The following is a 24,158-nucleotide window of genomic DNA, read 5'->3' as shown; positions in this document are numbered from 1 at the left end:
AATAAATAAATTTATATTTTTGATTCATACCATACATAAAAGGTATCTTAAAAGGAATTAAAACCTAAATGTGTGTCAAACTGGAAAACTATAACATTTTGAAGACTATCTTATGACACAGGGTATAAAAGGATTTCACAAACAAGATCAAAAAGCACAAATCAATTTGGCCAATTAAATGCTTTTTCCTGGGTCTTTGAATCTTAAACAAGTGATTTTAAAATGTAGGCATGGCTGAGTGTCATTTAACATAATCAGGGCGGCAACATGTTGACCAGACCGTTTCCATCAAAAGACCACTGCCGTGGCTCCTGGGACCTAGTCTCATACTTGACCATGTCCCAGCCTGGTCATCTAACCACCTATCACTTTCGCTCCCAATATTTTACTTAAAATTTACTTTGCTTAAGTTAGCCAGAATCAAATTCTATTTCTTACAACTGAAAATATCTTGAAACATCAAGTTTCCCATCCAACAGAAATTTTCAAAAGTTTTCCATTTTGAGTAGTATGTCTTAATTCCTGGAAATCAAAATTCAGTATAACATTTCTGTATTTGTAACACTTTCTAAAAATTCTACATGACGGCAAATAGCTTCAAGACTTGATTTGAATATGCACTCACTGCAAATGTTCATCAGGATCAAAATCAAGATAGCAAATGAAGTACCTAGCTCTTTCCCGGGCAGCATCTTCCCGGGCTTTTTCCTTTTCTTGCCTCTGTTGCTCAATTCGGGCTTCTTGTTCTTTCCTCTTCATTAACAATTCTTCTACACGGGCCTGTCGTTCTGCTTCTAGAGCTCTCTTACGTTCCTAATGTCAGAAATATTTTAAAAGATGTTAGAATTATGTGTAAGATGAAAATGATTAAAGGTGACACAGCTTTGACATATACTTATATATTCAAGCCAAATAGATCCCTGGCTTCTCATTAGGTATGCTTCTCAGAATTTAAATAAAATCAAATACCAATACTATCTGGTTTTCATATGTCATTTACCAGTGTTACAAATAATTAGAAGAATAAATGCTGGGCTTCCCTGGTGGCGCAGTGGTTAAGAATCCTCCTGCCAATGCAGGGGACATGGGTTTGAGCCCTAGTCCAGGAAGATCCCACATGCCACGGAGCAACTAAGCCCGTGCGCCACAACTACTGAGCCTGCACTCTAGAGCCTGGAGCCACAACTACTGAGCCAGCGCGCTGCAACTACTGACACCCACATGCCTAGAGCCCATGCTCCACAACAAGAGAAGCCACTGCAATGAGAAGCCTGCGCACCACAACGAAGAGTAGCCCCCACTCGCCACAACTAGAGAAAGCCCACACGCAGCAATGAAGGCCCAACACAGCTAAAAATAAATAAAATAAAATAAATTTATTTAAAAAAGAATAAATGCTATTTTAAGCAGATACTATCTTATTAGAACCTGATACATATTTTATGGTTAATCACTTCTAAAGCCTTGTGTTTGGACATGGTTATAGAAATAACAGAACATGATGAAGAAAGCATAATTAACAGATTTTATTTCTGAACTAAGCTTCCATATAGGACTTAAGTGGAGAAAAGCTTGTGGCAGGGAGAAAGAGGCATTGTAATATAGCATAGTGGGTAAGAAAGTGGACACTGTATTAGATTCCCTGATTTTGTTTCCTGATTACATTATTTACCAGTTGGTCTAGTTATATTATATATGTGACTTAGTTTTCTGGAAGACAAGTAACAATAGTGCTTATTTCTTAGGATATTGTGAAGAACACATGAGATAATACATGAAAAGCACTTACATAGGGGTTGGCATATACTAAATTCTCAATAATTATCATCATCATCATCATCATTAATGGAGAAGATACTTCATTAAAATACTGTGATATACTTCCTGTGTATTTTTGCCTACTAGGAGTACTTAGCTAATTTTCACCATATTACTAGATGTATTGATATATTTCTTTCAATTCATCCCCATCCCCCAGGGAGCTCACACAACATCTCCCTGGTCCCTACTCTTTATGATAAATGGAACACGCTACACTGATCTAGGCTCTAGTAACCACTACTTACATAGCCTTGGGCAAGTCATTTTACCTTAAAGAGACCCAGTTTGCTGTGAGATCTAAATTATTAACACAGGTAAGTACTTAGCAAAGTGTTTAGTACATAGTAAAGTGTTCGGTAAATGAGAGCAGAAAAGAAATGCTAAAGCAGTTTCTGTTTAGATAACACTGGGGAGAGATGCTAATATTCCTAATAGTTAACTAAGTTACTAATAAGCTCACAATGGTAACTTTATATCTACAACAAGCTGTATCTACCCAGGGGAAGAAAACCTTTTTAAAGTAGTAACACAAAAGTGTCCCTATTTCTTTTCTTTCTTTTTTTTTTGGCAGGGGGCCTGAGAACTACTGAATTCATGAGAGCACATCTGACAGATCATAGACTGTTGCAGGTGGGCAATTAAATTTTAAATATAGTCTTTACTTTCTAACATACTATTCATGAACTGGTTATAGCTATTTCTCATTACTAAATATAACATGTAGAAACTTTTTTAGTTATATACTCTCTGAAAAACTCAAGAGTAAAAAACAATCAAACCTGGTACAGAAAATTTTCTCCAATAAAAAACATGAACAGGGACTTCCCTGGTGGTCCATTGGCTAAGACTCCACACTCCCAATGCAGGGCGTCTGGGTTCGATCCCTGGCCGGGGAACTATTCCCTCATGCATGCCTCAACTAACAGTTTACATGCTGCAACTATGAGTCCACATGCCACAGCTAAGAACTCCACATGCAGAAACTAAAGATCCCACATGCCGCAGCGAAGATCCCATGTGCCACAACTAAGACCTAGTGCAGCCTAAATAAATAAATAAATATTTAAAAACATGAACAAAAGAGTTTTCCCTTAAACTCAAATTTATTTTTAAAAAGTCTGCATTATGTCTGAAAACACAACTTTCACACTAAAATGCAAAAGGTTAAAGCATTAAATATAAAGAATTAAACCAGAACTTTTCATTTCATATTTTATAAAACCAAAATCTTGAGGGATATACTTTTAAAAATTATAAGTTGGTCTTATAAATGAAATTTATTAATATTATATATAAACAATTACTTTATGTGTATGTGCAATGTAGCTACGTTGTACGCAAAAATATGATGTCAACTTGCTGATTGTTTTTACGGATATAAGAAATACTCCAACATTGTACTAATAGAAATAACTGGACTTCAAAAAATATCCAATCTTCTAATTTCTGTTTTTAATAAGTGGAAGAGAAAATTGGTAACTGTATACCTAATGAGTAAAATTAGTAAATTCACCTAGTGTTTTCCTTTCTAAAATTTAAGTTTCCTAAAGATAGGAAACTTTGTACCCCACAAAAGCATCTTGTACAGGGAAGGAGTTCGATAAATATCTATTAGACAAATGAAGCGTAACTTTATAATATTCATTATAAATCTATATACTCACAAATAAAAAGCATAAACCTACAGCAAATGAACTGTAAAGATTTCTAACTCTCAACCCTTCTGAAACCTCTCAGACTCCCATGTACTTTGTTTCACAGTCAACGATGTGTTTATGGCAGCCTAAGAAAGAATTTTGCAACCCCGCCCTTTACGCCTACAAATCAGAAGATTAGGGCAAGAGGACAAGGCAGAATATCTAAGAAAACTGGGCTTAAAACTAATCCATCAATAATTTATATGGCAAAAAAGGGAAACTGAGAATATATGACGGCAGCATTAACTTAGTATTTCACTTACAAAAAACAAGAATCACAATTGCCTTTAACAATTTAACATTTATGTGAATGTTTCAAAAATAAAATTAAAGCAGATGGAGGGCCTCTGAATTCTTTATTAAGTCAGTATCTTACTATTATTGTATTTACAGAATGTTTGGCATTATCTCCTTGCACATATAGTAATGACTACATATTTAAAAAATTTTTAAATTTTATATATATGTTATATATTACCAATGAATTTTTCTAGTATCAGTTATCTCGATTAAACTTATGTACATACATTTTAAATTTTTCACTGAAAATTAAATCCATAGGAAATTTCTACATTTTTAAAGATAAAAATAAGTCTGAGTAGTCAAAAAAACTTTAAGTGTTAGTGAGTTCAGAAGATTCCTTACTACTTTCAGAAAATAACTGCTTTCCTTTACGCCTTAATAAATGTTCCATATTATAAAATAAGAGTCGTCATTTTTAAACAGAAGATAACTGTTATATTTCAAATCTTCAAATCTGCAAAATAAATGCAGAAAAAGTAACTAAAGATGTCTACTCAAAAATATACAATATTACTCATATATTTCCCCCCAAAATCCAGTTAAGAAGTTACCTCTTCCACTGAACTTTCCCTGACATTCCCCTTCCACCAAGAGAGCTAATTATTCCCTACTCTGTGATACCACTGTAACCTATACAGTACAGGTTTCTATTACACTTTCACACTATGTTGTATTATTTGCCATAAAGGCAAAGATCATATCTCATTTATTTCTGAATTATTAATGCCTAATGGTTGCTCAAAAGTAACACACAATTTTCAAAATAATAATTATTTTTGAACATCTTTATTGGCGTATAAAAAAATAATTATTTTTATAAATTGGTTTGATGCAGAAAAAGAAAGAGCAATAAAGCTGAAGGGATGGGTCAAATTAAAAATTCAAATATCCTATTTCATTTACTCATTTAAGAATGTTAGTTAATGAGTAATTAACTTTTAAATGATAAAAATGAATTTTTTACTGTTCCTTTGAGAGGAAAAGCTAAAGTTTCTCTAAAAGTAGTATCCTGTATTTTTAAACATAAGTTAGCTTCACACTCAGATTAAAATGAGACCTTGAACTCAAATCAAATAGAGATTGGGGTGAATATGGGACTGATTGCTAGTGTACAAAAAGAGCATAAAGTAACCAATAAACTTGAAAACTGTAATGATATTTTAATTTCCTAAAATTACCAGTGACATGAAGAAGCATGAAACATTAATAACATCCCTAGCTTTTAACATAACAACAAAGCTCTTCATGGTCAGGTCCCTAACTCTACATGCCATACTCACTCATCTCCTGCATAGAATGCCTACTTTGCACCATTTACGACTGTCTCAGTTTTCAAAACTTAGTTGAGGCACCGCCTCCTCCAGGAAGCTTTTCCTGATGTTCTCACGTCTTTGCCACTCTCAATTTGAGTAACAGATTCTCCTTTGTGCTTCCAAAAACGTCTTTACTGTTACACTAATCCTACGAGTTAAGATTTGTTTACATATATGTCTTCCCATTGAGATCAAGGATATATCTTTTTCATGTCCTTGAGCAAAGCACAGCACACAGATTATAGCAGTAATTCAATAAACGATGACTGAATGAATAAACAAGCAAATATTAGTCATAACAGATAAAGTATGTCTGCATCCATATTTGATCTTGAGGAAGATTTAAATAGTTTAAAACCATCACTAAAGTTTATGTGTTAAGTCTTCTTCCCATCCTGAAAATGGTAGCTAACTTAGGGTATGCTACAGAGGTTAAAGTACGTGATGACACTGCCCAATATATGACAGGTGCTCCTTGTCATAAGCATAAAGATTGCCCAGTTACTAAGGCTATATACATTGGTTCAAACACAATCCATTTGTAAGGGAAGAAAGGAACATATTCTTGCCCAACCCAATTAGAAAAGAATAGATAATAATCTGTCCAGAGCAATTTAGTCCTTCATCTGGTTGAGACTAGAGATTCAAATTGACAAAAACACTGATACCCTTTCTGAAGGAGTACACACTGCCTTGGCAATCAGACTTCCCATTTCCAAACCGTGCTACACTAAACCATGCATCCTTGGGAACACAGACTTGGTCTTACTCCTTTTTGTATCCTCAGCACCTGGCTCAGAGCCTAGGAAATGGCTGGTGCTCAATAAATGCTTGCTGAATAAAATTCTACCTGAACAGCTTCATCACGTGCTTGCTTTTCTTCCTGTCTTCGCTGACGCTCTTCCTGTAACTCATTAAGCCTCTGCTCATATTCCTTCAATTTTGATAAAACATCATGGCGTTTGTTCTGGGCTTCGAGGGTATTTATAAAGGCAATTTCGTTTACCTGCAATAAAAAAAAAGAAAGTGAGTTTCAAATCAGGTTAATTCTAAGTCACATCACAAAAATAAGAAACTTAACAGTCTTTATATAATAATACAAACCAGTTTTAAGGCATAGACCAAAAAATGAACGACTTATAGTCTTTTCTTTCAATACTTATCCCCCAAATGGATAATAATCCAGTGTACATAACAAACCCATAGGCCGCAGTAAGAAGTGATTTAGAGAAGTGGTCCCCAACCTTTTTGGCACCAAGGACTGGTTTCGCGGAAGACAGTTTTTCCACAGACGGGGGTGGTGAGAGGATGGTTCAGGCATTAATGCGAGTGATGGTACAGGCGGTAATGCAAGCACTGTTCAGGTGGTAAGGGAAGTGATGTGGAGCAGCAGATGAAGCCGCTTGGTTGGCCGCCACTCACCTCCTGCTGTGTGGCCTGGTTCCTAACAGACCACAGGACTGCTAACGGTCCGTGGCCCGGGGGTTGGGGACCCCTGATTTAGAGTAAAGGTCTGCCATTGAAATATATTTTTTTTATTGAAGCATAGTTGATTTACAATGTTATGTTAGTTTCGGTGTACAGCAAAGTGATTCAGTTATACATATACATATATTCTTTTCCATTATAGTTTATTACAGGATATTGAATATAATTCCCTGTGCCATACAATATGACCTTGTTGTTTATCCATTCTATATATAATATCAATAGTTTGCATCTGCTAGTCCCAAATTCCCAATCCAACCCTCCCCCTTGGCGACCACAAGTCTGTTCTCTATGTCTGTGAGTCTGATTCTGTTTCATAGATAAGTTCATTTGTGTCATAGCTTAGATTCTATGAATAATGATATCATATGGTATTTGTCATCTCATTCTTACTTCACTTAATGTGATAATCTCTAGGTCCATCCACGTAGATGCAAATGGTATTATTTCATTCTTTTTATGGCTGAGTAATATTCCATTGTATATATTTAGATCTTCTTTATCCATTCATCTGTCAATGGACATTTAGGTTGTTTCCATGTCTTGGATACTGTAAATAGTGCTGCTATGAACATAGAGGTGCATGTATCTTTTTGAATTATAGTTCTGTCCAGATATATGTCCAGGAGTGGAATTGCTATATCATATGGTAACTCTATTTTTAGTTATCTGAGGAACCTCCATACTGTTCCCCATAGTGGCTGTACCAATTTACATGGTCACCAATTTTGTAGGAGGGTTCCCTTCCTTCCACACCCTCTCCAGCATTTGTTATTTGTAGACTTTTTAATGATGGCCATTATGACCAGTGTAGGATGGTACCTCATTGTAGTTTTGACTTACATTTCTCTAATAATTAGTGATGGTTAGCACCTTTTCATGTGCCTGTTAGCCATTTATATTGTCTTCTTTGGAGAAATGTCTATTTGGGCCTCCACTGAAATGTTTTTAAGAGATAAATTAAGATTTTTATAGAAACCATTTTATAGTTACTTAATATCATTGTGATTTGACATTATACAAGTTACATTAATTTTAATAGGTATGTACATTATTCTAATGAGTATGAGATGACAAAACTTAAAGTAAACAAATCATTTTTCTTCAACATACACCAAATAAGTGACAATTAGGTACAAGATATTAAACTATATACCTCATCCTCAACTTCACATATATTGAGTCTGAACAGTCAAGTTTTGCTAGAGTACAGTTTTTTTTTAATAGATCTTTATTGGAGCATAATTGCTTCACAATACTGTGTTAGTTTCTATGGCACCACGAAGTGAATCAGTCATACGCATACACATGTCCCCATATCCCCTTCCTCTTGAGCCTCCATCCCATCCTCCCTATCCCACCCCCCTAGATCATCACAAAACACCGAGCCGATCTCCCTGTGCTATGCTGCTGCTTCCCACCAGCCAACTGTTTTACATGCAGTAGTGTATATATGCTGATGCTACTCTCACTTTGCCCCAGCTTTGCCCTCCCACCCTATGTCCTCAAGTCCATTCCCTATGTCTACCTCTTTATTCCTGCCCTGCAACTAGGTTCATCAGTACCATTTTTTTTTTTTTTAGATTCCATATATATGTGTTAGCATACAGTATTTGTTTTTCTCTTTCTGACTGACTTCACTCTGTATGACTCTAGGTCCATCCACCTCACTACAAATAACTCGATTTCATTTTTTTTATGGCTGAGTAATACTCTACTGTATGTGTCACGTCTTCTTTATCCATTCATCTGTCGATGGACATTTAGGTTGGTTCCATGTCCTGGCTATTGTAAATAGTACTGCAATGAACACTGTGGTACATGACTCTTTTTGAAATTATGGTTTTCTTAGGGTATATGCTCAGTAGTGGAATTGCTGGGTGATATGGTAGTTCTATTTTTAGTTTTTTTAACACATCTCCACACCATTTTCCATAGTGGTTATATCAATTTACACTCCCACCAACATAATTAAATGAAATAGAAACAAAGAAAACAATAGCAAAGATCAATAAAACTAAAAGCTGGTTCTTTGAGAAGATAAACAAAATTGATAAACCCTTAGCCAGACTCATCAAGAAAAAAAGGGAGAGGACTCAAATCAATAAAATTAGAAATGAAAAAGGAGAAATCACAACTGACACTGCAGAAACACAAAGGATTATAAGATACTACTACAAACAACTATAGGCCAATAAAATGGACAATCACAAGAAAATGGACAAATTGTTGGAGAGGTAAAACTTTCCAAGACTGAACCAGGAAGAATTAGAAAATATAAACAGACCCAACACAAGTAATGAAATTGAAGCCATAATTAAAAATCTTCCAAGGGCTTCCCTGGTGGCGCTGTGGTTGAGAGTCCGCCTGCCGATGCAGGGGACATGGGTTTGTGCTCGGTCCGGGAAGATCCCACATGCCGCGGAGCAGCTGGGCCAGTGAGCCATGGCCGCTGAGCCTGCACGTCCAGAGCCTGTGCTCCGCAACGGGAGAGGCCACAACAGTGAGAGGCCCGTGTACCACAAAAAAAAAAAAATCTTCCAAGAAACAAAAGTCCAGGACCAGATGGCTTCACAGGCGAATTCTATCAAACATTTAGAGAAGAGCTAACACCCATTCTTCTCAAACTCTTCCAAAATACTGCAGAGGGAGAAACACTCCGAAATTCATTCTATGAAGCCACCATCACCCTGATACCAAAACCAGAAAAAGATTATCACAAAAAAAATAAAATTACAAACCAATGTCACTGATGAACATAGATGCAGAATCCTCAACAAAATACTAGCAAACAGAATCCAACAGCACACTAAAAGAATCATACACCATGATCAAGTGGGATTTATCCCAGGGATGCAAGGATTCTTCAATATATGCAAATCAATCAATGTGATACACCAGATTAACAAATTAAGGAATAAAAACCGTATGATCATCTCAATAGATGCAGAAAAAGCTTTTGACAAAATTCAACACCCATTTATGATAAAAACTCTCCAGAAAATGGGCATAGAGAGAAACTACCTCAACATAATAAAGGTCGTTTATGACAAAACCACAGCAAGCATCATACTCAGTGGTGAAAAACTGAAATCATTTCCACTAAGATCAGGAACAAGACAAGGATGTCCACTCTCACCACTCTTATTCATCATAGTTTTGGAAGTCCTAGCCACAGCAATCAGAGAAGAAAAAGAAATAAAATGAATACAAATTGGAAAAGAAGAAGTAAAACTGTTACTGTTTGCCAATTACATGACACTGTAAATAGAAAATCCTAAAGATGCCACCAGAAAACTACTAGAACTAATCAATGAATTTGATGAGGTTGCAGGATACAAAATTAATGCACAGAAATCTCTGGCATTCCTATACAGCAACAACAAAAAATCAGAAAGAGCAATTTATGAAACACTCCCATTTACCACTGCAACAAAAAGAATAAAATACCCAGGAATAAATGTCCCTGAGGAGGCGAAAGACTTGTACTCATAAAACTATAAAACACTGATGAAAGGAATCACAGATGACATGAACAGATGGAGGAATATACCATGTTCTTGGACTGGAAGAATCAATATTGTGAAAATGAATATACTACCCAAGGTAATTTACAGATTCAATGCAATCCCTATCAAACTACCAATGGCATTCTTCAAAGAATTAGAACCAAAAAACTTACAATTCATATGGAAACGTGGAAGACACCAAATATCCAAAGCAATCTTGAGAAAGAAAAATGAAGTTGGAGGAATCAGGCGCTCCGACTTCAAACTATACCACAAAGCTACAGTAATCAAGGCAGTATGGTACTGGCACAAAAACAGAAATATAGATCAATGGTAAAGGAGAGTAAAGTTTTTATGAGTAAAGTACAGTTAATGATAAAAAACTGGAAAATGTCTGTTGGGGTCAAATTTCTCATTCTTGAAAGCCAGAAGGAAGACATGCCACAGTGAAAAAGGTAGAGTGAAATTGGGAAGTAAACAAACTCTGAAGCTTACTCTCTCTGAAAGTAGTATAGACTCCAGGAATCCATGTTGGATGAAATAAAATCTATCACTAGATATGTTACAAACTGAAACAAGAAAGTTTGAATACAGTTCTAGCAAAGATTTCCCAATCTCCATGCCACCATGTAACTACTTTCATAAGTAAATTAACAATATAATCATTTCTCAAGGTATACTGAAAGTATAAGACAAACAGGTATGCTCAAGGAAAATTAATCATAATGTATCAAGGGTCACATGTTAAACATAATCAAGATGAAAGAAAAAGAAATGAGACCTAATGTTCCAGACAAAATAAATAAAATAAAATTCAGAGGGAAGAATGTGCAAAAGCAGCATAAAAAATACAGTCTGTGATGTTGGTCAAATGCTACAAAATTTTAGTTATGCTAGTTGAATATGTCTGGAGACGTAATGTACAGCATGGTGATAATAGTTAATAGTACTGTACTATATACTTGAAATTTGCTAAGAAGATAGATCTGAAATCTTCTTAGTGTGTGTGCACGCACACACACACAGTAACTAAGTAGAGGTAACAGATATTTTAATTAGTTGGATTGTAGTGATCATCCCACAATGTATATGTATATCAAAATATCAAGTGTGGGCTTCCCTGGTGGCGCAGTGGTTGAGAGTCCGCCTGCCGATGCAGGGGACACGGGTTCATGCCCTGGTCCGGGAAGATCCCATATGCCACAGAGCAGCTAGGCCTATGAACCATAGCCGCTGCTGAGCCTGCGCATCTGGAGCCTGTGCTCCGCAACGGAAGAGGCCACAACAGTGAGAGGCTCGCGTACTGAAAAAACAAAAAAAAATCAAGTTGTACACCTTAATATACACAATTTTGATATGTCAATGATATCTCAATCAAACTGTAAGTAAGTAAAAAAATAAATAAGACATTTCCTGGAAATTAACTGGAAGAAAACATAACCAAAGAAACAGCAGAATATCTCCCAGGCAAACTTAGTAATGTAAAAAGAAGTCAACACGAACCTGAATTTAAAGGTGCAAAAAAGATGATAAAATGACATGATAAAATAAAGGAAGACTAGAGAGTTAAGGAAACTTAGGCCAAAGTAACACAATCACAGAATTAATTAAATTAGAAAAAGCATGAAACAGAGCAAAGATGGTAAAAAGTCGAATCACTAACAGAGGAAAGGCTTGTTATAATCACAGTTAATATGGACTTTAAAATGAAAATTTATGTGTAAGTAATAACTTTTGAACATGGAGAACAAGTTAAGATGATCTAATGTAAGAATAATATCTGTAAAGTTAAGAAAGACAAAATATTCCAATATATAATACAGAAAATTTTCCCTGATAAAAAGAATTACTGAAAATTGAGAAAGCCCACTTTATTTCATGAAGAATTTATTCAGAAGATCAACACCAAGAATATCCTTATTAAATCACAAAACATTAAGGAACAAGCACAAATTTTTTAAGCTTCCAGGCAGTAAATGCAAGTCATCTATGAGAAAGAGGGAGAAAAAATCTGTCTGGCCTCAGGCTTCTCCACAGAATTAGTTAATGCTAGAAAAACATGGAATAATGCCTACAAAATTTTGAAGGAAAGATATTCTGAACCATGAATCTGATCTCTAGCCAAGATGTACTCAGAAATGCCACAGGCCTTTGATACCTAAGAACTCAAGGAATAGAGCATAATAACCTCTTCCTGAAAAAATTACTTGTTAATAAAATCCAGCCAACCAGGTCAAAACAAAGAACACATGAATGGAGGATTAGGCAAGCTGTGCATCCATTCATACATAGAAGGAAAACTAAACTGTGGAATTTATAGTTTCAGAGCAAAATGTAAATGTTATAAACCTTAACAATGTAAAAATAATGAAACTATGAAAATTGTTGGGAGGAGATCTTGTGATAAAGAAACCTTTGTTACAAATTCAGTAAGTCCCTCAATTTTACTTCCACGTCACTTCCTTCTCTTAAAATGGAACTAAAATAGAAATGAATACTTCTTATTAAGAAGTACCATGGATAGTATAATTCTTTTTTTTAATTAATTAATTAATTAATTAATTAATTTTTTTGGCTGTGCTGGGTCTTCGTTTCTGTGTGAGGGCTTTCTCTAGTTGCGGCAAGCGGGGGCCATTCTTCATCGCGGTGTGCAGGCCCTTCACTGTCGCGGCCTCTCTTGTTGTGGAGCACAGGCTCCAGACCCGCAGGCTCAGCAGTTGTGGCCCACGGGCCTAGCTGCTCTGCGGCATGTGGGATCTTCCCAGACCAGGACTCAAACCCGTGTCCCCTGCATTGGCAGGCAGACTCTCAACCACTGCGCCACCAGGGAAGCCTGATAGTATAATTCTATTTTATAAAGTTATCTATTCATTCAATCTGAACATTATTCTAAAGAGATTTCTGGAAGAGTATTTATAATGTCAATGGTAGCTATTTCTGAGGGTGGGATTTTGAGTTTCCTTTGCTACATATTGCTTGAATTCTTTAAAATGAGAATAAACCATTTTCATAACAATATGGCCACTATTCTACATATAAAACAGTATTAAAGAAAGCTAGAGTAATGCATTTATACTAAGAAAGACAAGAGAAAGTCCCTAAAGGTTTTTAAGTTGAGAGGTAATACAATAATGCCCTTAAGAAAGATTAATTTGAAGGGAGTAGGGACAAAAGGCAAGAATAACAACTGCAAATATTGATAAATGATCACAAGCTTTCCAAGTCTAGATTAATGGGAGACTAGTGATACCATTCATCTGAAATATGAATTTCAGGAAAGGCAAATGATTTGGGATACAGGGGTGGTGAGCTGATGAGTTTCACTGGATACAATCATCAAGCAATAGGTAACTGAGTCTAGAGCTTCATTGAGAGGGTGGGGTTAAAATGCAGATCTAGGAGTCATTACAGAGAGGACAGCTGAAGCAAGGAGAATGTGATATTCAAGGAAAGGAATAAATGAAGTGGACTGAAGGCAGTAACATTTAAGCAGCAAAAGAAAAAGGGAAGATAGTAAAGCATTGGTTAGGAAAGCAGAAGGAAAACCAAGATAGTGCAGAAGAAAGTGTTCTAGAAAAAAATACATAACAGTGTTGATAATGAACAGATCCAGAAAAGGCTTTTAAACATAGTGATAACAGAGTAACATTCTGAAAGGAAAGTGCAGTATAGCATAGAGGAAAAATGGTGTCATAAGGAATTCAAGAAGACAGGAGTGATGAGGTAGTGGAAATGAGCACAGACAGTTCTTTCTAGGAATCTAATGATTTCCAAAAGGAAAGAGTAGGTAATCTGTAGAACAGGTGGAAGCAGTCAGTCTAGAGGAAGAAAGCAAAGGAGCAGGCACAAGAAGATAACTGATGAAGCAAATTTTAAAAGCAGGCAAGAGGACACAGCACAAGGAAAAGGCTACTGCCATAAATAAGGAAAAAGATGTCTTTTCCTCAAAGAAAACCCCCAAAACCCTGTAATTATGAGTAGACACATTGCATGTGAAAAGCTATCAATGAGACCATTAAGAAACTGAAAATAAAAGCCATTTTATACTATTAAATAAATGATAAAATCGGGTGCTGAATAACTCTGCCTGTAATAATAATCACTAACAACTAAATAGTAGATGACTTATTTTCAATCATCTGTGTATCCAAGAAAGAACTAAGACATTTGAGAAGACTGTTAATTTATGCCAAAAACTCACAAAAAAAGTATATGTGGAAAAAATATCTTACACAGGACTGAAATAAATATATTTGGTATGTCTCAAGGACATATTCTTAAGTTCTAGTGGAACTTAAGTATATTTTAAATCACTGGATTATTAGAACTTCTGGATTAGTAATAAAACAACAGAAATGCATTAGGGACTTAAGGAAAAGTTAGGAAGTGGAACACAAATAGGATGTGGCATTCTATGAAATTGTAATATTTTACAGAGTATTTACAGCATACCAAGGATGGCATTAACTGCTTCACAATACGCACAACCTAATTTAATCCTTTCAGCAATTCTTTGAGATGTAGGTAAGATTATTCCTATTTTACAGATCAACAAATAGGCTGAGAGGCTAAAATAACACCCAAGACCATTCAGCTACTATGTGGTAGAGTCAGGACCTGAATCCAAATTTATCTAACTCCAGAGACTTCAGTCCTCACTATTATGATGAAAAATTACTTTTGAAGAAGGAGCAACTGTTTGATATATGTGGAACCAAATTTCCTGATCATAAAAATCACCTGGGGGGCTTATAAAAAAATAAAGCTCCTCAGGGGCCACTCTAGCATTACTGAAAAAAACCTGCAAAGCTTGGAAATCTCTCTTTTTAACAACTCATATTACTGTTATAATCAGGCAAGACTGGGAAATATTGGCATGTGATAAAACCAAAGGTAGGAGGTTTTGTCTCATAGATTAAAATGTCTGGGGATGAAAGTAATCGACAATGTTTCACACAAACTTTTAAGATATTCATGTAATTATACTAAGAACAATTCATTCATAAAATATTTAAATGAATGAGAAAACAAAAAACTAGATTGTCTATTTTTATTTTCTTTGTAGATATAATACATTTCAAAAGAGGGTTTCAGAGATTATCGAAGAGAAAGCAATGAAAATTAAGAGAACCAACAGGACAGCAGTTGGTAGCAGGGTTTTAAAGCAGAATTTCATATTAGCAAAAATCTTAGTACAGACTGTTAACTCAGTGAACCTGGATTATTAAGAATTTTTAAAACTGAAAATGGTAGCTGATATCTTTATGTAAAAACAACCAGCAGTCAACCACTTATCTTGACGGAAATTATTTAAACTATAGTTTGGGTTAATATGTTTATAGGAGCCACTTTGGTTTAATGAGATTATAATGAAAGTAAATATATTAGGCAATTAGACAGATCAAAATTCATACAAGTCATATAAAAAAAGACCACAAAATGAAAATACTAAACCAATAATAAGAACAGTGGTAAAAGCATAGGCTTTCGAACCACAAACATCAGGATTTTAATTCCGACTGTGTGACCATCAACAATCTGCCTTCAGACTGCTTCTCTAAAATATAAAAATAATACATAGTTCAGAATTTCCACTTCCAGCTATGATGGAGTAAGAGGGTCCAGATGCACCCTCCCACCTTAAACAACTAAAAAATTAGACAAACATATAAAATATATGAAATTCAATTAATGTAACACAGCAAATATCAAAAGAACAAAGGACAAAACCACATTATTCTTGCAATAGATGGAGAAAAAGGATTTGACAAAATCCAATACCCCTTCATGCTAAAAACATTCAACAAACTAGAAGTAAAAAGGAACTTCCTCAATCTTTGAAGTGTATCTATGAAAACCCCATACCTAACATCATACTTGATGATGAAAGACTAAATGCCTCCCACTCCAAAGATCAGGAACAAGACAAGGATGTCCACTCCTACCACTTCTATTCAGTATTGTATTGCAGGTTGTATCCTGAGCAATAAGCAACAACAACAACAAAAAAAAATCAAAGCCATCCAAATTGGTAAAGAAGAAGTAAAACTATCTCTAGCTGCAGATGGTATGATCTTGAATATAGAAAATCTTAAGGAATCCACTAAAAAGCTATTACAACTAATGAGCAAGTTCAAGCAAGGTTTCAGGAGATAAGATAAATATATAAAAATCAATTGTATTTCTATACACTAGCAGTAAACAATCTGAAAATGAAATTAAGAAAACAATTCCATTTACAGTCACCTCCAAAAGAGTACAATCAATACTTAGGAATTAATTTAAACAAGAAGGTGAAAGGCTTGTGTGCTGAAAATTAGAAAACACTCCATAAAGAAATTAAGGAAGATTTAAATAAATGGAAAGATATCCTGTGTTCATGGATTGGAAGATCTAATATTATTAAGATGGCAATACTCCCCAAAGCATGGTAAAAATTCAATGCAATCCTAACAAAACTCCAATGGACTTTTTTACGGAAATGGAAAGCTTATCCTCATCCTAACTGCAAGTTGCCCCAAATAGCTAAGACAACTAAGTTGGAGGACTATAGTTCCTGATTTCAAAGCTTACTGAAGTGCTACGGTAATCAAAACAGTGTGATACCAGCATAAGGATAGACGTATAGACCAGTGGAATAGAACTGAGAGAAGAGAAATAAACCTGTACACCTATGGCTAATTGATTTCCAGCAAGTGTGCCAAGACCATTCACTGGGGAAAGAATAGTGTCATCAAGAAGCAGTGCTTGGACAAATGATATCCACCTGCAAAAGAATAAAGGCAGACCCCCTACCTCATTCTGTATATAAAAATTAATTCAAAATGTATCTATGACCTAAATATAAAAGCTAAAACCATAAAACTCTTAGAAGAAAACATGGAGGTAAATCTTCATGACTTTGAATTTCACAATAATTTCTTAACACAAAAAGTACAAAAAATAAAACAAAAGATAGATAAATTGGACTTCATCAACATTAAAAACTTTTGTGCAAAGAACATTATCCACAAAGTGAAAAGGTAACCTACACAGTGTGAGAAAATATCTGCAAATTATATATCTGATAAAGGACTAGTATTGAGAATATACAAAGAACTCCTACAGCTGAACAACAAAAAGACAAACAGCCCAATTTAAAAAAATGAGCAATGGACTTTGAATAGACTTTTTTCTAAGGAAGATATACAAATAGCCAATAAGCACATAAATATATGCCCAATATTGTTAGTCATTAAGGAAATGGACAGATTCCTAGAAAGACACAAATTACACAAGAGAAATAGATAATATGAATAGCCCTATGTATATAAAAAAATGGAATTTTTATTTAAAAAACTCATCCACAAAGAAAACCCCAGGCCCAGACGGCTTCATTGGTAAATTCCACAAAAAATTTAAGGAGGAAATTGTACCAGTTCCACATAAACTACTTTAGAAAACTGAAGAGGATGGAAACCTTCCCAAGTCACTTTAGGAGGCCAGCATATTCTGTTACCAAAAGCAGACAAAGACATTGTAAGAAAAGAAAAAAAAAGATCAAAATCCCTCACAAACATTGATGCAAAAATTCTTAAAATTTTAGCAAATGAAGCACACCAAAATATAAAACTGATATTATATCATGACCATGTGAGGTTTATCCCAGAATTGCAGTTACTTTGGTATCTGACAATCAAATACTGAAATTCACCATTTTAAGATCTTAAAAAAACACATAATATCATCTCAATAAATGCAGAAAAAGCAGGTAACCAAATTCAAAGTCCATGGTAAAAAAATTTTAGTAACTAGGAAAAGAAAGGAAGTTCCTCAATCTGATAAAGAACATCTATGAAAGATCTACAGCTAATATCACACTTAATGGTGAACGACTGAACGCTTTCTTCCTAATATTAGGAGCACAGCAATGATATTGGTTCTCATCATTAATCAACATTGTGCTAGTACTGGTTAATGCAATAAAGGGAGATTTAAAAATGAAAAACATACAGGAAAAGAAGTAATAAAACTAGAACTAGTAGGTTTAGCAGGGTTGTAGCATATAAGGTAATACACTAAAATCAAATGTGTTTCTATAAGTTAGCAGCAAGCAATTAGAAACAAATTTAAAACAAGACACTATTGACAAGAGCATTAAAAATATGAACTGCAGATAAATTTCATAAAATATATACAAACCAAAATAAATGGAGATATATGCCATCAGACATATGGTTCAGAATACTAAATATCATTAGGATGACAAGTCTCCCCCAGATTAATTGCATTAATTAATTAATATCATTAGGATGACAAGTCTCCCCCAGATTAGAATTGCATTAATTCAATGCAATTCTAATCAAAATACAGGCAGGCCTCTTTTGGGCAGGAGGAGTAGAAATTCATAAGCTGATCCTATAAATTACATGGAAATGCAAAGAACCTAAAAGAGCAAAAGTAGTTTTAGAAGAAAATAAAACTTAAGGATTTATACTTGATCTCATGACTTATTATAAAGGTACAGTAATGAAGATAAAGTTGTATTTATAAAGATAAATGTAACAGAATAGAAAATCAGAAATAGACCCACACATATATAGCCAATTGCTTTTCAACAAGGGTCTAAGGCAATTCATTATACAAAAGATAGTCTCTTTAACAACTGATACTGGAACATTATATAACCATATGAAAAAAATGAACCTCAACCCTACCTCACACCATATAAAAAACTTAACTCAAAATGGAACATAGACCTCACTGTAAAATTTAAAACTTCTAGAGAAAACTTAAGGGAAAATCTTAGTGACCTTAAGTTTATGTAACTTTTTTAAATAGGGTACAGAAAAACATAAAGTATAGAAAAAAAAAAGTCTATATGGGACCTTTCCAATTTTTAAAACTTCAAAAGACACTTTTAAGAAAATGAAAAGGCAATCCGTAGACTGAGAGAAAATATTTGCAAAACATAGATATTAATATCTAAAATATACAAAGTCCTCTAAGAAATTCTGCTATTTGCCACAACATGGGTGAAACTGGAGGGTATTATGCTAAGTGAAATAAGCCAGAGAAAGAAAGAAAAATACTGCATGGTATCACTTATATTTGGAATATAAAAGAAAAAGTGCAACTCATCGAAACAGATTTTTCTTTCTGTAGTTGATTTCTAGTTTCATACCACTGTGGTTGGAAAAAATGCTTGACATAATTTCTATCCTCTTAAATCTGTTGAGACTTGTTTTGTGGTCTAGTATGTGATCTATCCTGGAGAACATTCCATGTACACGTGAAAAGAATGTTTATTTTGCTGTTTTTGAATATAATGTCCTATAGATATCTATTAAGTCCAACTAGTCTACTGCATCATTTAAGACCATCATTGCCTTATTGATTTTCTGTCCAGATATGCAACCAACTGAAAATGCAACCAACTGAAATGCCCATCAACAGATGAATGGATAAAAAAGATGTGATATATATATATATATATATATATATATATATATATATATATATACACACACACACAATAGACTATTACTCAACCATAAAAAAGAACAAAATTCTGCCATTTGCAGCAACATGGATGGACCTAGAGAACTTTATGCTTAGTGAAGTTAAGTCAGACAGAGAAAGACAGAAACTGTATGATATCACTTATAATTAGAATCTAAAAAATAATACAAATGAATATATATTCAAAACAGAAACAGACTCAGAGATATAGAAAACAAACAAACCAGTGGTAACCAAAGGGAAGAGGGGAGAAGGGAGGGGCAAATTAGGGGTACAGAATTAAGACATACAAACTACTATGCATAAAATAGATAAACAATAAGGATATATTGCTATTACATGGAATTACAGCCATTATCATGTAATAATTTTAACGGAGTATAATCTGTAAAAATACTGAATCATTATGCTGTACACCTGAAACTAACACAATATTGTAAATCAACTATACTTCAATTCAAAAAACTCAAAGAAAGAGCGAACAGAAAAGTAGTTGCCACAGGCCGGGGGGAGGCAGATAGAAATAGGGAGAGATTGGTGAAAGGGGACAAACTTTTAATTATAAGATGAATGAAATCTAAGCATCTAATGTATAACATGGTAGCTATAGTTGATAACACTGTATTGTATTGATATAATTGAAATACGCTAACCGGGTAGAACTCAAATGTTTACACACACACACACAAAAGATAAATATGTGAGGTGATGGATATGTTAATTAACTGGATGAGGGAAATCCTTTCACAATGTATATGTATATCAAATCACCATGTAAATATCTATTTTATTTGTCAACTATATCTCAAAAAAGCTGAAAAAGAGAACTGTTTGACTAATAACAAAACAATCTAACTTTAAAAAATGAACAAAGATATTTGAACAAACACTGTACCAAATAAGAGCTACAGATAGGAAATACATGAAAAGATGTTCAAAAAGCAAATTAAAACCATATGACACTATACATAAAGACTAATATGGAATGGTTAGAATTACAGTATGTAACCATGTCAAGTGTTGGTGAGAATGTGGCTAACTAGAACTCTCATCCACTGCTGGTAAGAGTATATAAAGTGTTTCTTTAAAAGTTAAACCTATCATAAGACTCTGCCAATATCAGGTATTTACCAGAGAAAATGAAAGCACACATCTGCACAAAGATCTGTACACGAATTTACACAGCAGCTATATCTATAACAGCCAAAAACTGGAATGAAAACAAATGTCCATCAACAAGTGACTGGATTAACAAACTATGGTATTTCTACACAATGGTATACTTCTCAGCAATGAAAAGGAAATGATACACAACAGCATGGATAAAATTCAAAATAACTATGCTGAATGAAAGATGCCAGGGGAAAGAGTACATACTCTATGATTCCATTCATATAAAATTCTGGAAAATGCTAACATCCATAGTGACAAAAAGCAGATCAGCAATTGTGTGGTAACAGAGTTGGAGGAAGGAATGAATTACAAAGAGGTATAAGAAACTTTTGAGGGTGATGGAATTGTTTATTATTTTCATTGTACTGATGGTTTCAGGAATATATATGTCAAAACTCAACAAATTGATGCTTCACATATGTGTTATTTATTGTCTGTGAATTATACCTCAATAAACCTGTAAAAAGTAATACATATCTCACAGGATTACTGTAAGAATAAGATATTGCACATAATAAGTATCAAATGAGCATGTAAAAATGCTGTTATTCTGGCACAGGATAAACATTTGATAAACATTAGCTTCTCGTGTAACAACTGAAAAAGTACTCAAGTAACTAATTCAATGTTCAAAGCACCTAAGTTATACCTTAGCTTCTTCCTCTTGTGCTTTTTTAACAATTGCTTGTAACTGCACCTCTCGTTTAAATTCAGCATGAAGTAATTTCTCTTCCATCATCCTACGTCGTTGGTCTAGTAACTCTTCTTTCCACTTCCGGACATCTTTCTCCTATATGCAATGAATTATCACATCATTAATTTCAGCATACATAGTCACTTGACAAGAAGTGCAAACAGATAAACAGCTTAGGAATTATAAAGTCAAGAATGTGGAAAGACCTAAAGGATCATGACTAATGATTACGAACACAGCCTATGGAGCCAGACTGATGAGTTCATAATCTACCATGGTCACTTGCTAGATATATAAACTGGGCAACTTTTTTAGCCTATGTCTCAGTTTCCTTATCTATAAAGAGAATAGTAGTAGTACCTAACTCATAGGTTTTCAAGATTGAGTGAATATATGTAAACTCTTAGAACAGTACATTAGACATTGCTCAAGAGAAATATTTGCTGTTATTATTATACTGCACTATGAGCACACTTAAAATGAAAATAGTTTGTATGTCTTATCCTTATAAACATTAATGGCTCTATAACCCAAATTCAAGACAGATAATTTTATCCTAGAAATTGAAAAAAAGGTGAGAAGTCTGAAAAATAAATATTTGCATAAGAAACATTCTCTGAAGGAACAGAGAGTTTTGACTATAGAAGAATAATTACGTTAGCTCCCTTTACTTCCTTAAAACAATATCAAATAGAAGTAAAAGACTTGTCCTGTGCTCCAAGAAATCAGAACCTGCACCTGCAATAAGAATTATAGAAAATCAATGTTGGCTCAACATGAATGGGAAGAAAACTAACATTTCAGTTGAATTTCATCTATATAATAATGTATTTAACCACCTAAAAAAGTATGATGCAGAAACAGTACTGGATTAGGAGCTAGGAACAGGTCCTTAAAGCTCTAGCTCTGCAAATTATTGGTCAGGTGATATTGGTAACTAGCTCTGCAAATTATTGGTCATGTGACATTGGAAACAGCCCTTAGCCTCTCCTAGATTCAGTTTTCACATCTATAAAATGGGGTTCAGGGGGACTTCCCTTGTGGCGCAGCGGCTAAGAATCCGCCTGCCAATGCAGGAGACATGGGTTCGATCCCTGGTCTGGGAAAATCCCACATGCCACGGAGCAACTAAGCCCGTGCACCACAACTACTGAGCCTGCGCTCTAGAGCCTGCGAGCCACAACTACTGAGCCCGCACGCTACAACTACTGAAGCCTGCGTGCCTGGAGCCTGTGCTCCACAACAAGAGAGGACATCGCAGTGAGAAGCCCGTGCACTGCAACGAAGACCCAAGGCAGCCAAAAATAAATAAATTAAATAAAATAAATTTTTTAAAAAATGGGGTTCAGGATCTGTTCAACTCTGTGTGCCTCACGGAGGTATTGTGGTGATCAGATGAGACCATATATGTATAGAATATTGTTGAAACAATAACTCATTATATAAATGGAAGGTGGGATTTATCATTTAATAATTGCAGGGATACCTACATTGATGGGAAAATTAAACCAGAGAACCTCTAACGTCTTGTACAATTTCAAGAATTTACTATTTTGGGGCTTCCCTGGTGGCGCAGTGGTTGAGCCTGCGCGTCCGGAGCCTGTGCTCCGCAACAGGAGAGGCCACAACAGTGAGAGGCCCGCGTACCGCAAAAAAAAAAAAAAAAAAGAATTTACTGTTTTGTTTGCATGAGTATCTGGAGATTATATTATATAGTGAGAAAATAAAGTATATAATTTTATTTGTATTAAAAATACAATAAGAAGGGAAATTATAATTGTGTTAAAACATTTTTCTCAAGCTTAAAATGAAATAATATATTAACTCTTATAGAGCCCCATGACATGGAGACTGTTTTTCATATTTGATCTATTCAATCTAAATGATTAAAATCTTGACTAAAATGATTAAATTCTTGAGATTCAGGTAAAGAGAAAAATTACAGATTTTCTTCCTTTCCCAGCCAACTTGTCCACTGTACTAAGGAGAATCTTATGCCACCTCATTTTTACATTCAAATTATTTGGTCCAATTGTTTTCCCCAATTTTAAAACAAACATAAGTAATGCAAATATTTTTAACCTAGGCATATTAGTCCTCCTTTCTAGGACCAGAAGGTAACAAAGGAGTTCACCTATGCTATAACGGTTACCTATCTTCTATCATGCTATGTTAGGTATACGTAGTTCACAGACTTCAAGATGGCTCCAAATGATCCCAGCCACCTGGTATTCAGACCCTTGTGTTTTTCCCTCCAACACTGTATCAGGTTCGTGACCAATACAATTCAGCAAAAGTGATGGTATATCACTTCCAAGATTAGGTTATAAAAGACAGTGCAGCTTCCATTTTGGCAGCTCACTTGTTCATTCTCTCTCTTTCTCGTCTTCTCTCAGATTACTCTGTGGGAAAGGTAGCAGCCATGTTATAAGAACATCAGGCTATGGAAAGACCCACATGGCAGGATACTGAGGTCCATAACCAACTGCTAAAGAGGAATCCAGGCCTGCCAATAACCATATGAGAGTTTGGAAGTGGATCCTTCAGCTCCAAATGACTGCTGCCCCAGACAACAGCTTGACTGCAACCTCAGGAGAGACTCTGAACAAAGAAATAACAACACAAGCCACTCCTGGTTTCCATGCCCAAGAAACGGTGA

The 24,158-nt window shown here is 34.8% G+C and overlaps 1 protein-coding gene across 4 annotated transcripts in view; it reads right to left on the bottom strand.

Moving 5' to 3' along the window:
• The window catches only part of SCAPER (S-phase cyclin A associated protein in the ER), a 493,982-nt gene that overhangs the window by 303,788 nt on the left and 166,036 nt on the right, over positions 1–24,158 (bottom strand). For all 4 annotated transcript variants that reach the window (XM_073801292.1, XM_019950258.2, XM_019950268.3 and 1 more), the window contains 3 exons: positions 21,455–21,595; positions 5,985–6,140; positions 671–813 (listed from right to left, as the gene is read on the bottom strand). In XM_073801292.1, the coding sequence (XP_073657393.1) occupies positions 671–813; positions 5,985–6,140; positions 21,455–21,595 (440 nt within the window). The remainder of the gene's footprint in view (positions 1–670; positions 814–5,984; positions 6,141–21,454; positions 21,596–24,158) is intronic.

The sequence above is a fragment of the Tursiops truncatus genome, chromosome 2, assembly GCF_011762595.2.
Source record: "Tursiops truncatus isolate mTurTru1 chromosome 2, mTurTru1.mat.Y, whole genome shotgun sequence".
Classification (NCBI taxonomy): domain Eukaryota; kingdom Metazoa; phylum Chordata; class Mammalia; order Artiodactyla; family Delphinidae; genus Tursiops; species Tursiops truncatus.
This window is presented reverse-complemented; position numbering and strand designations above follow the sequence as displayed.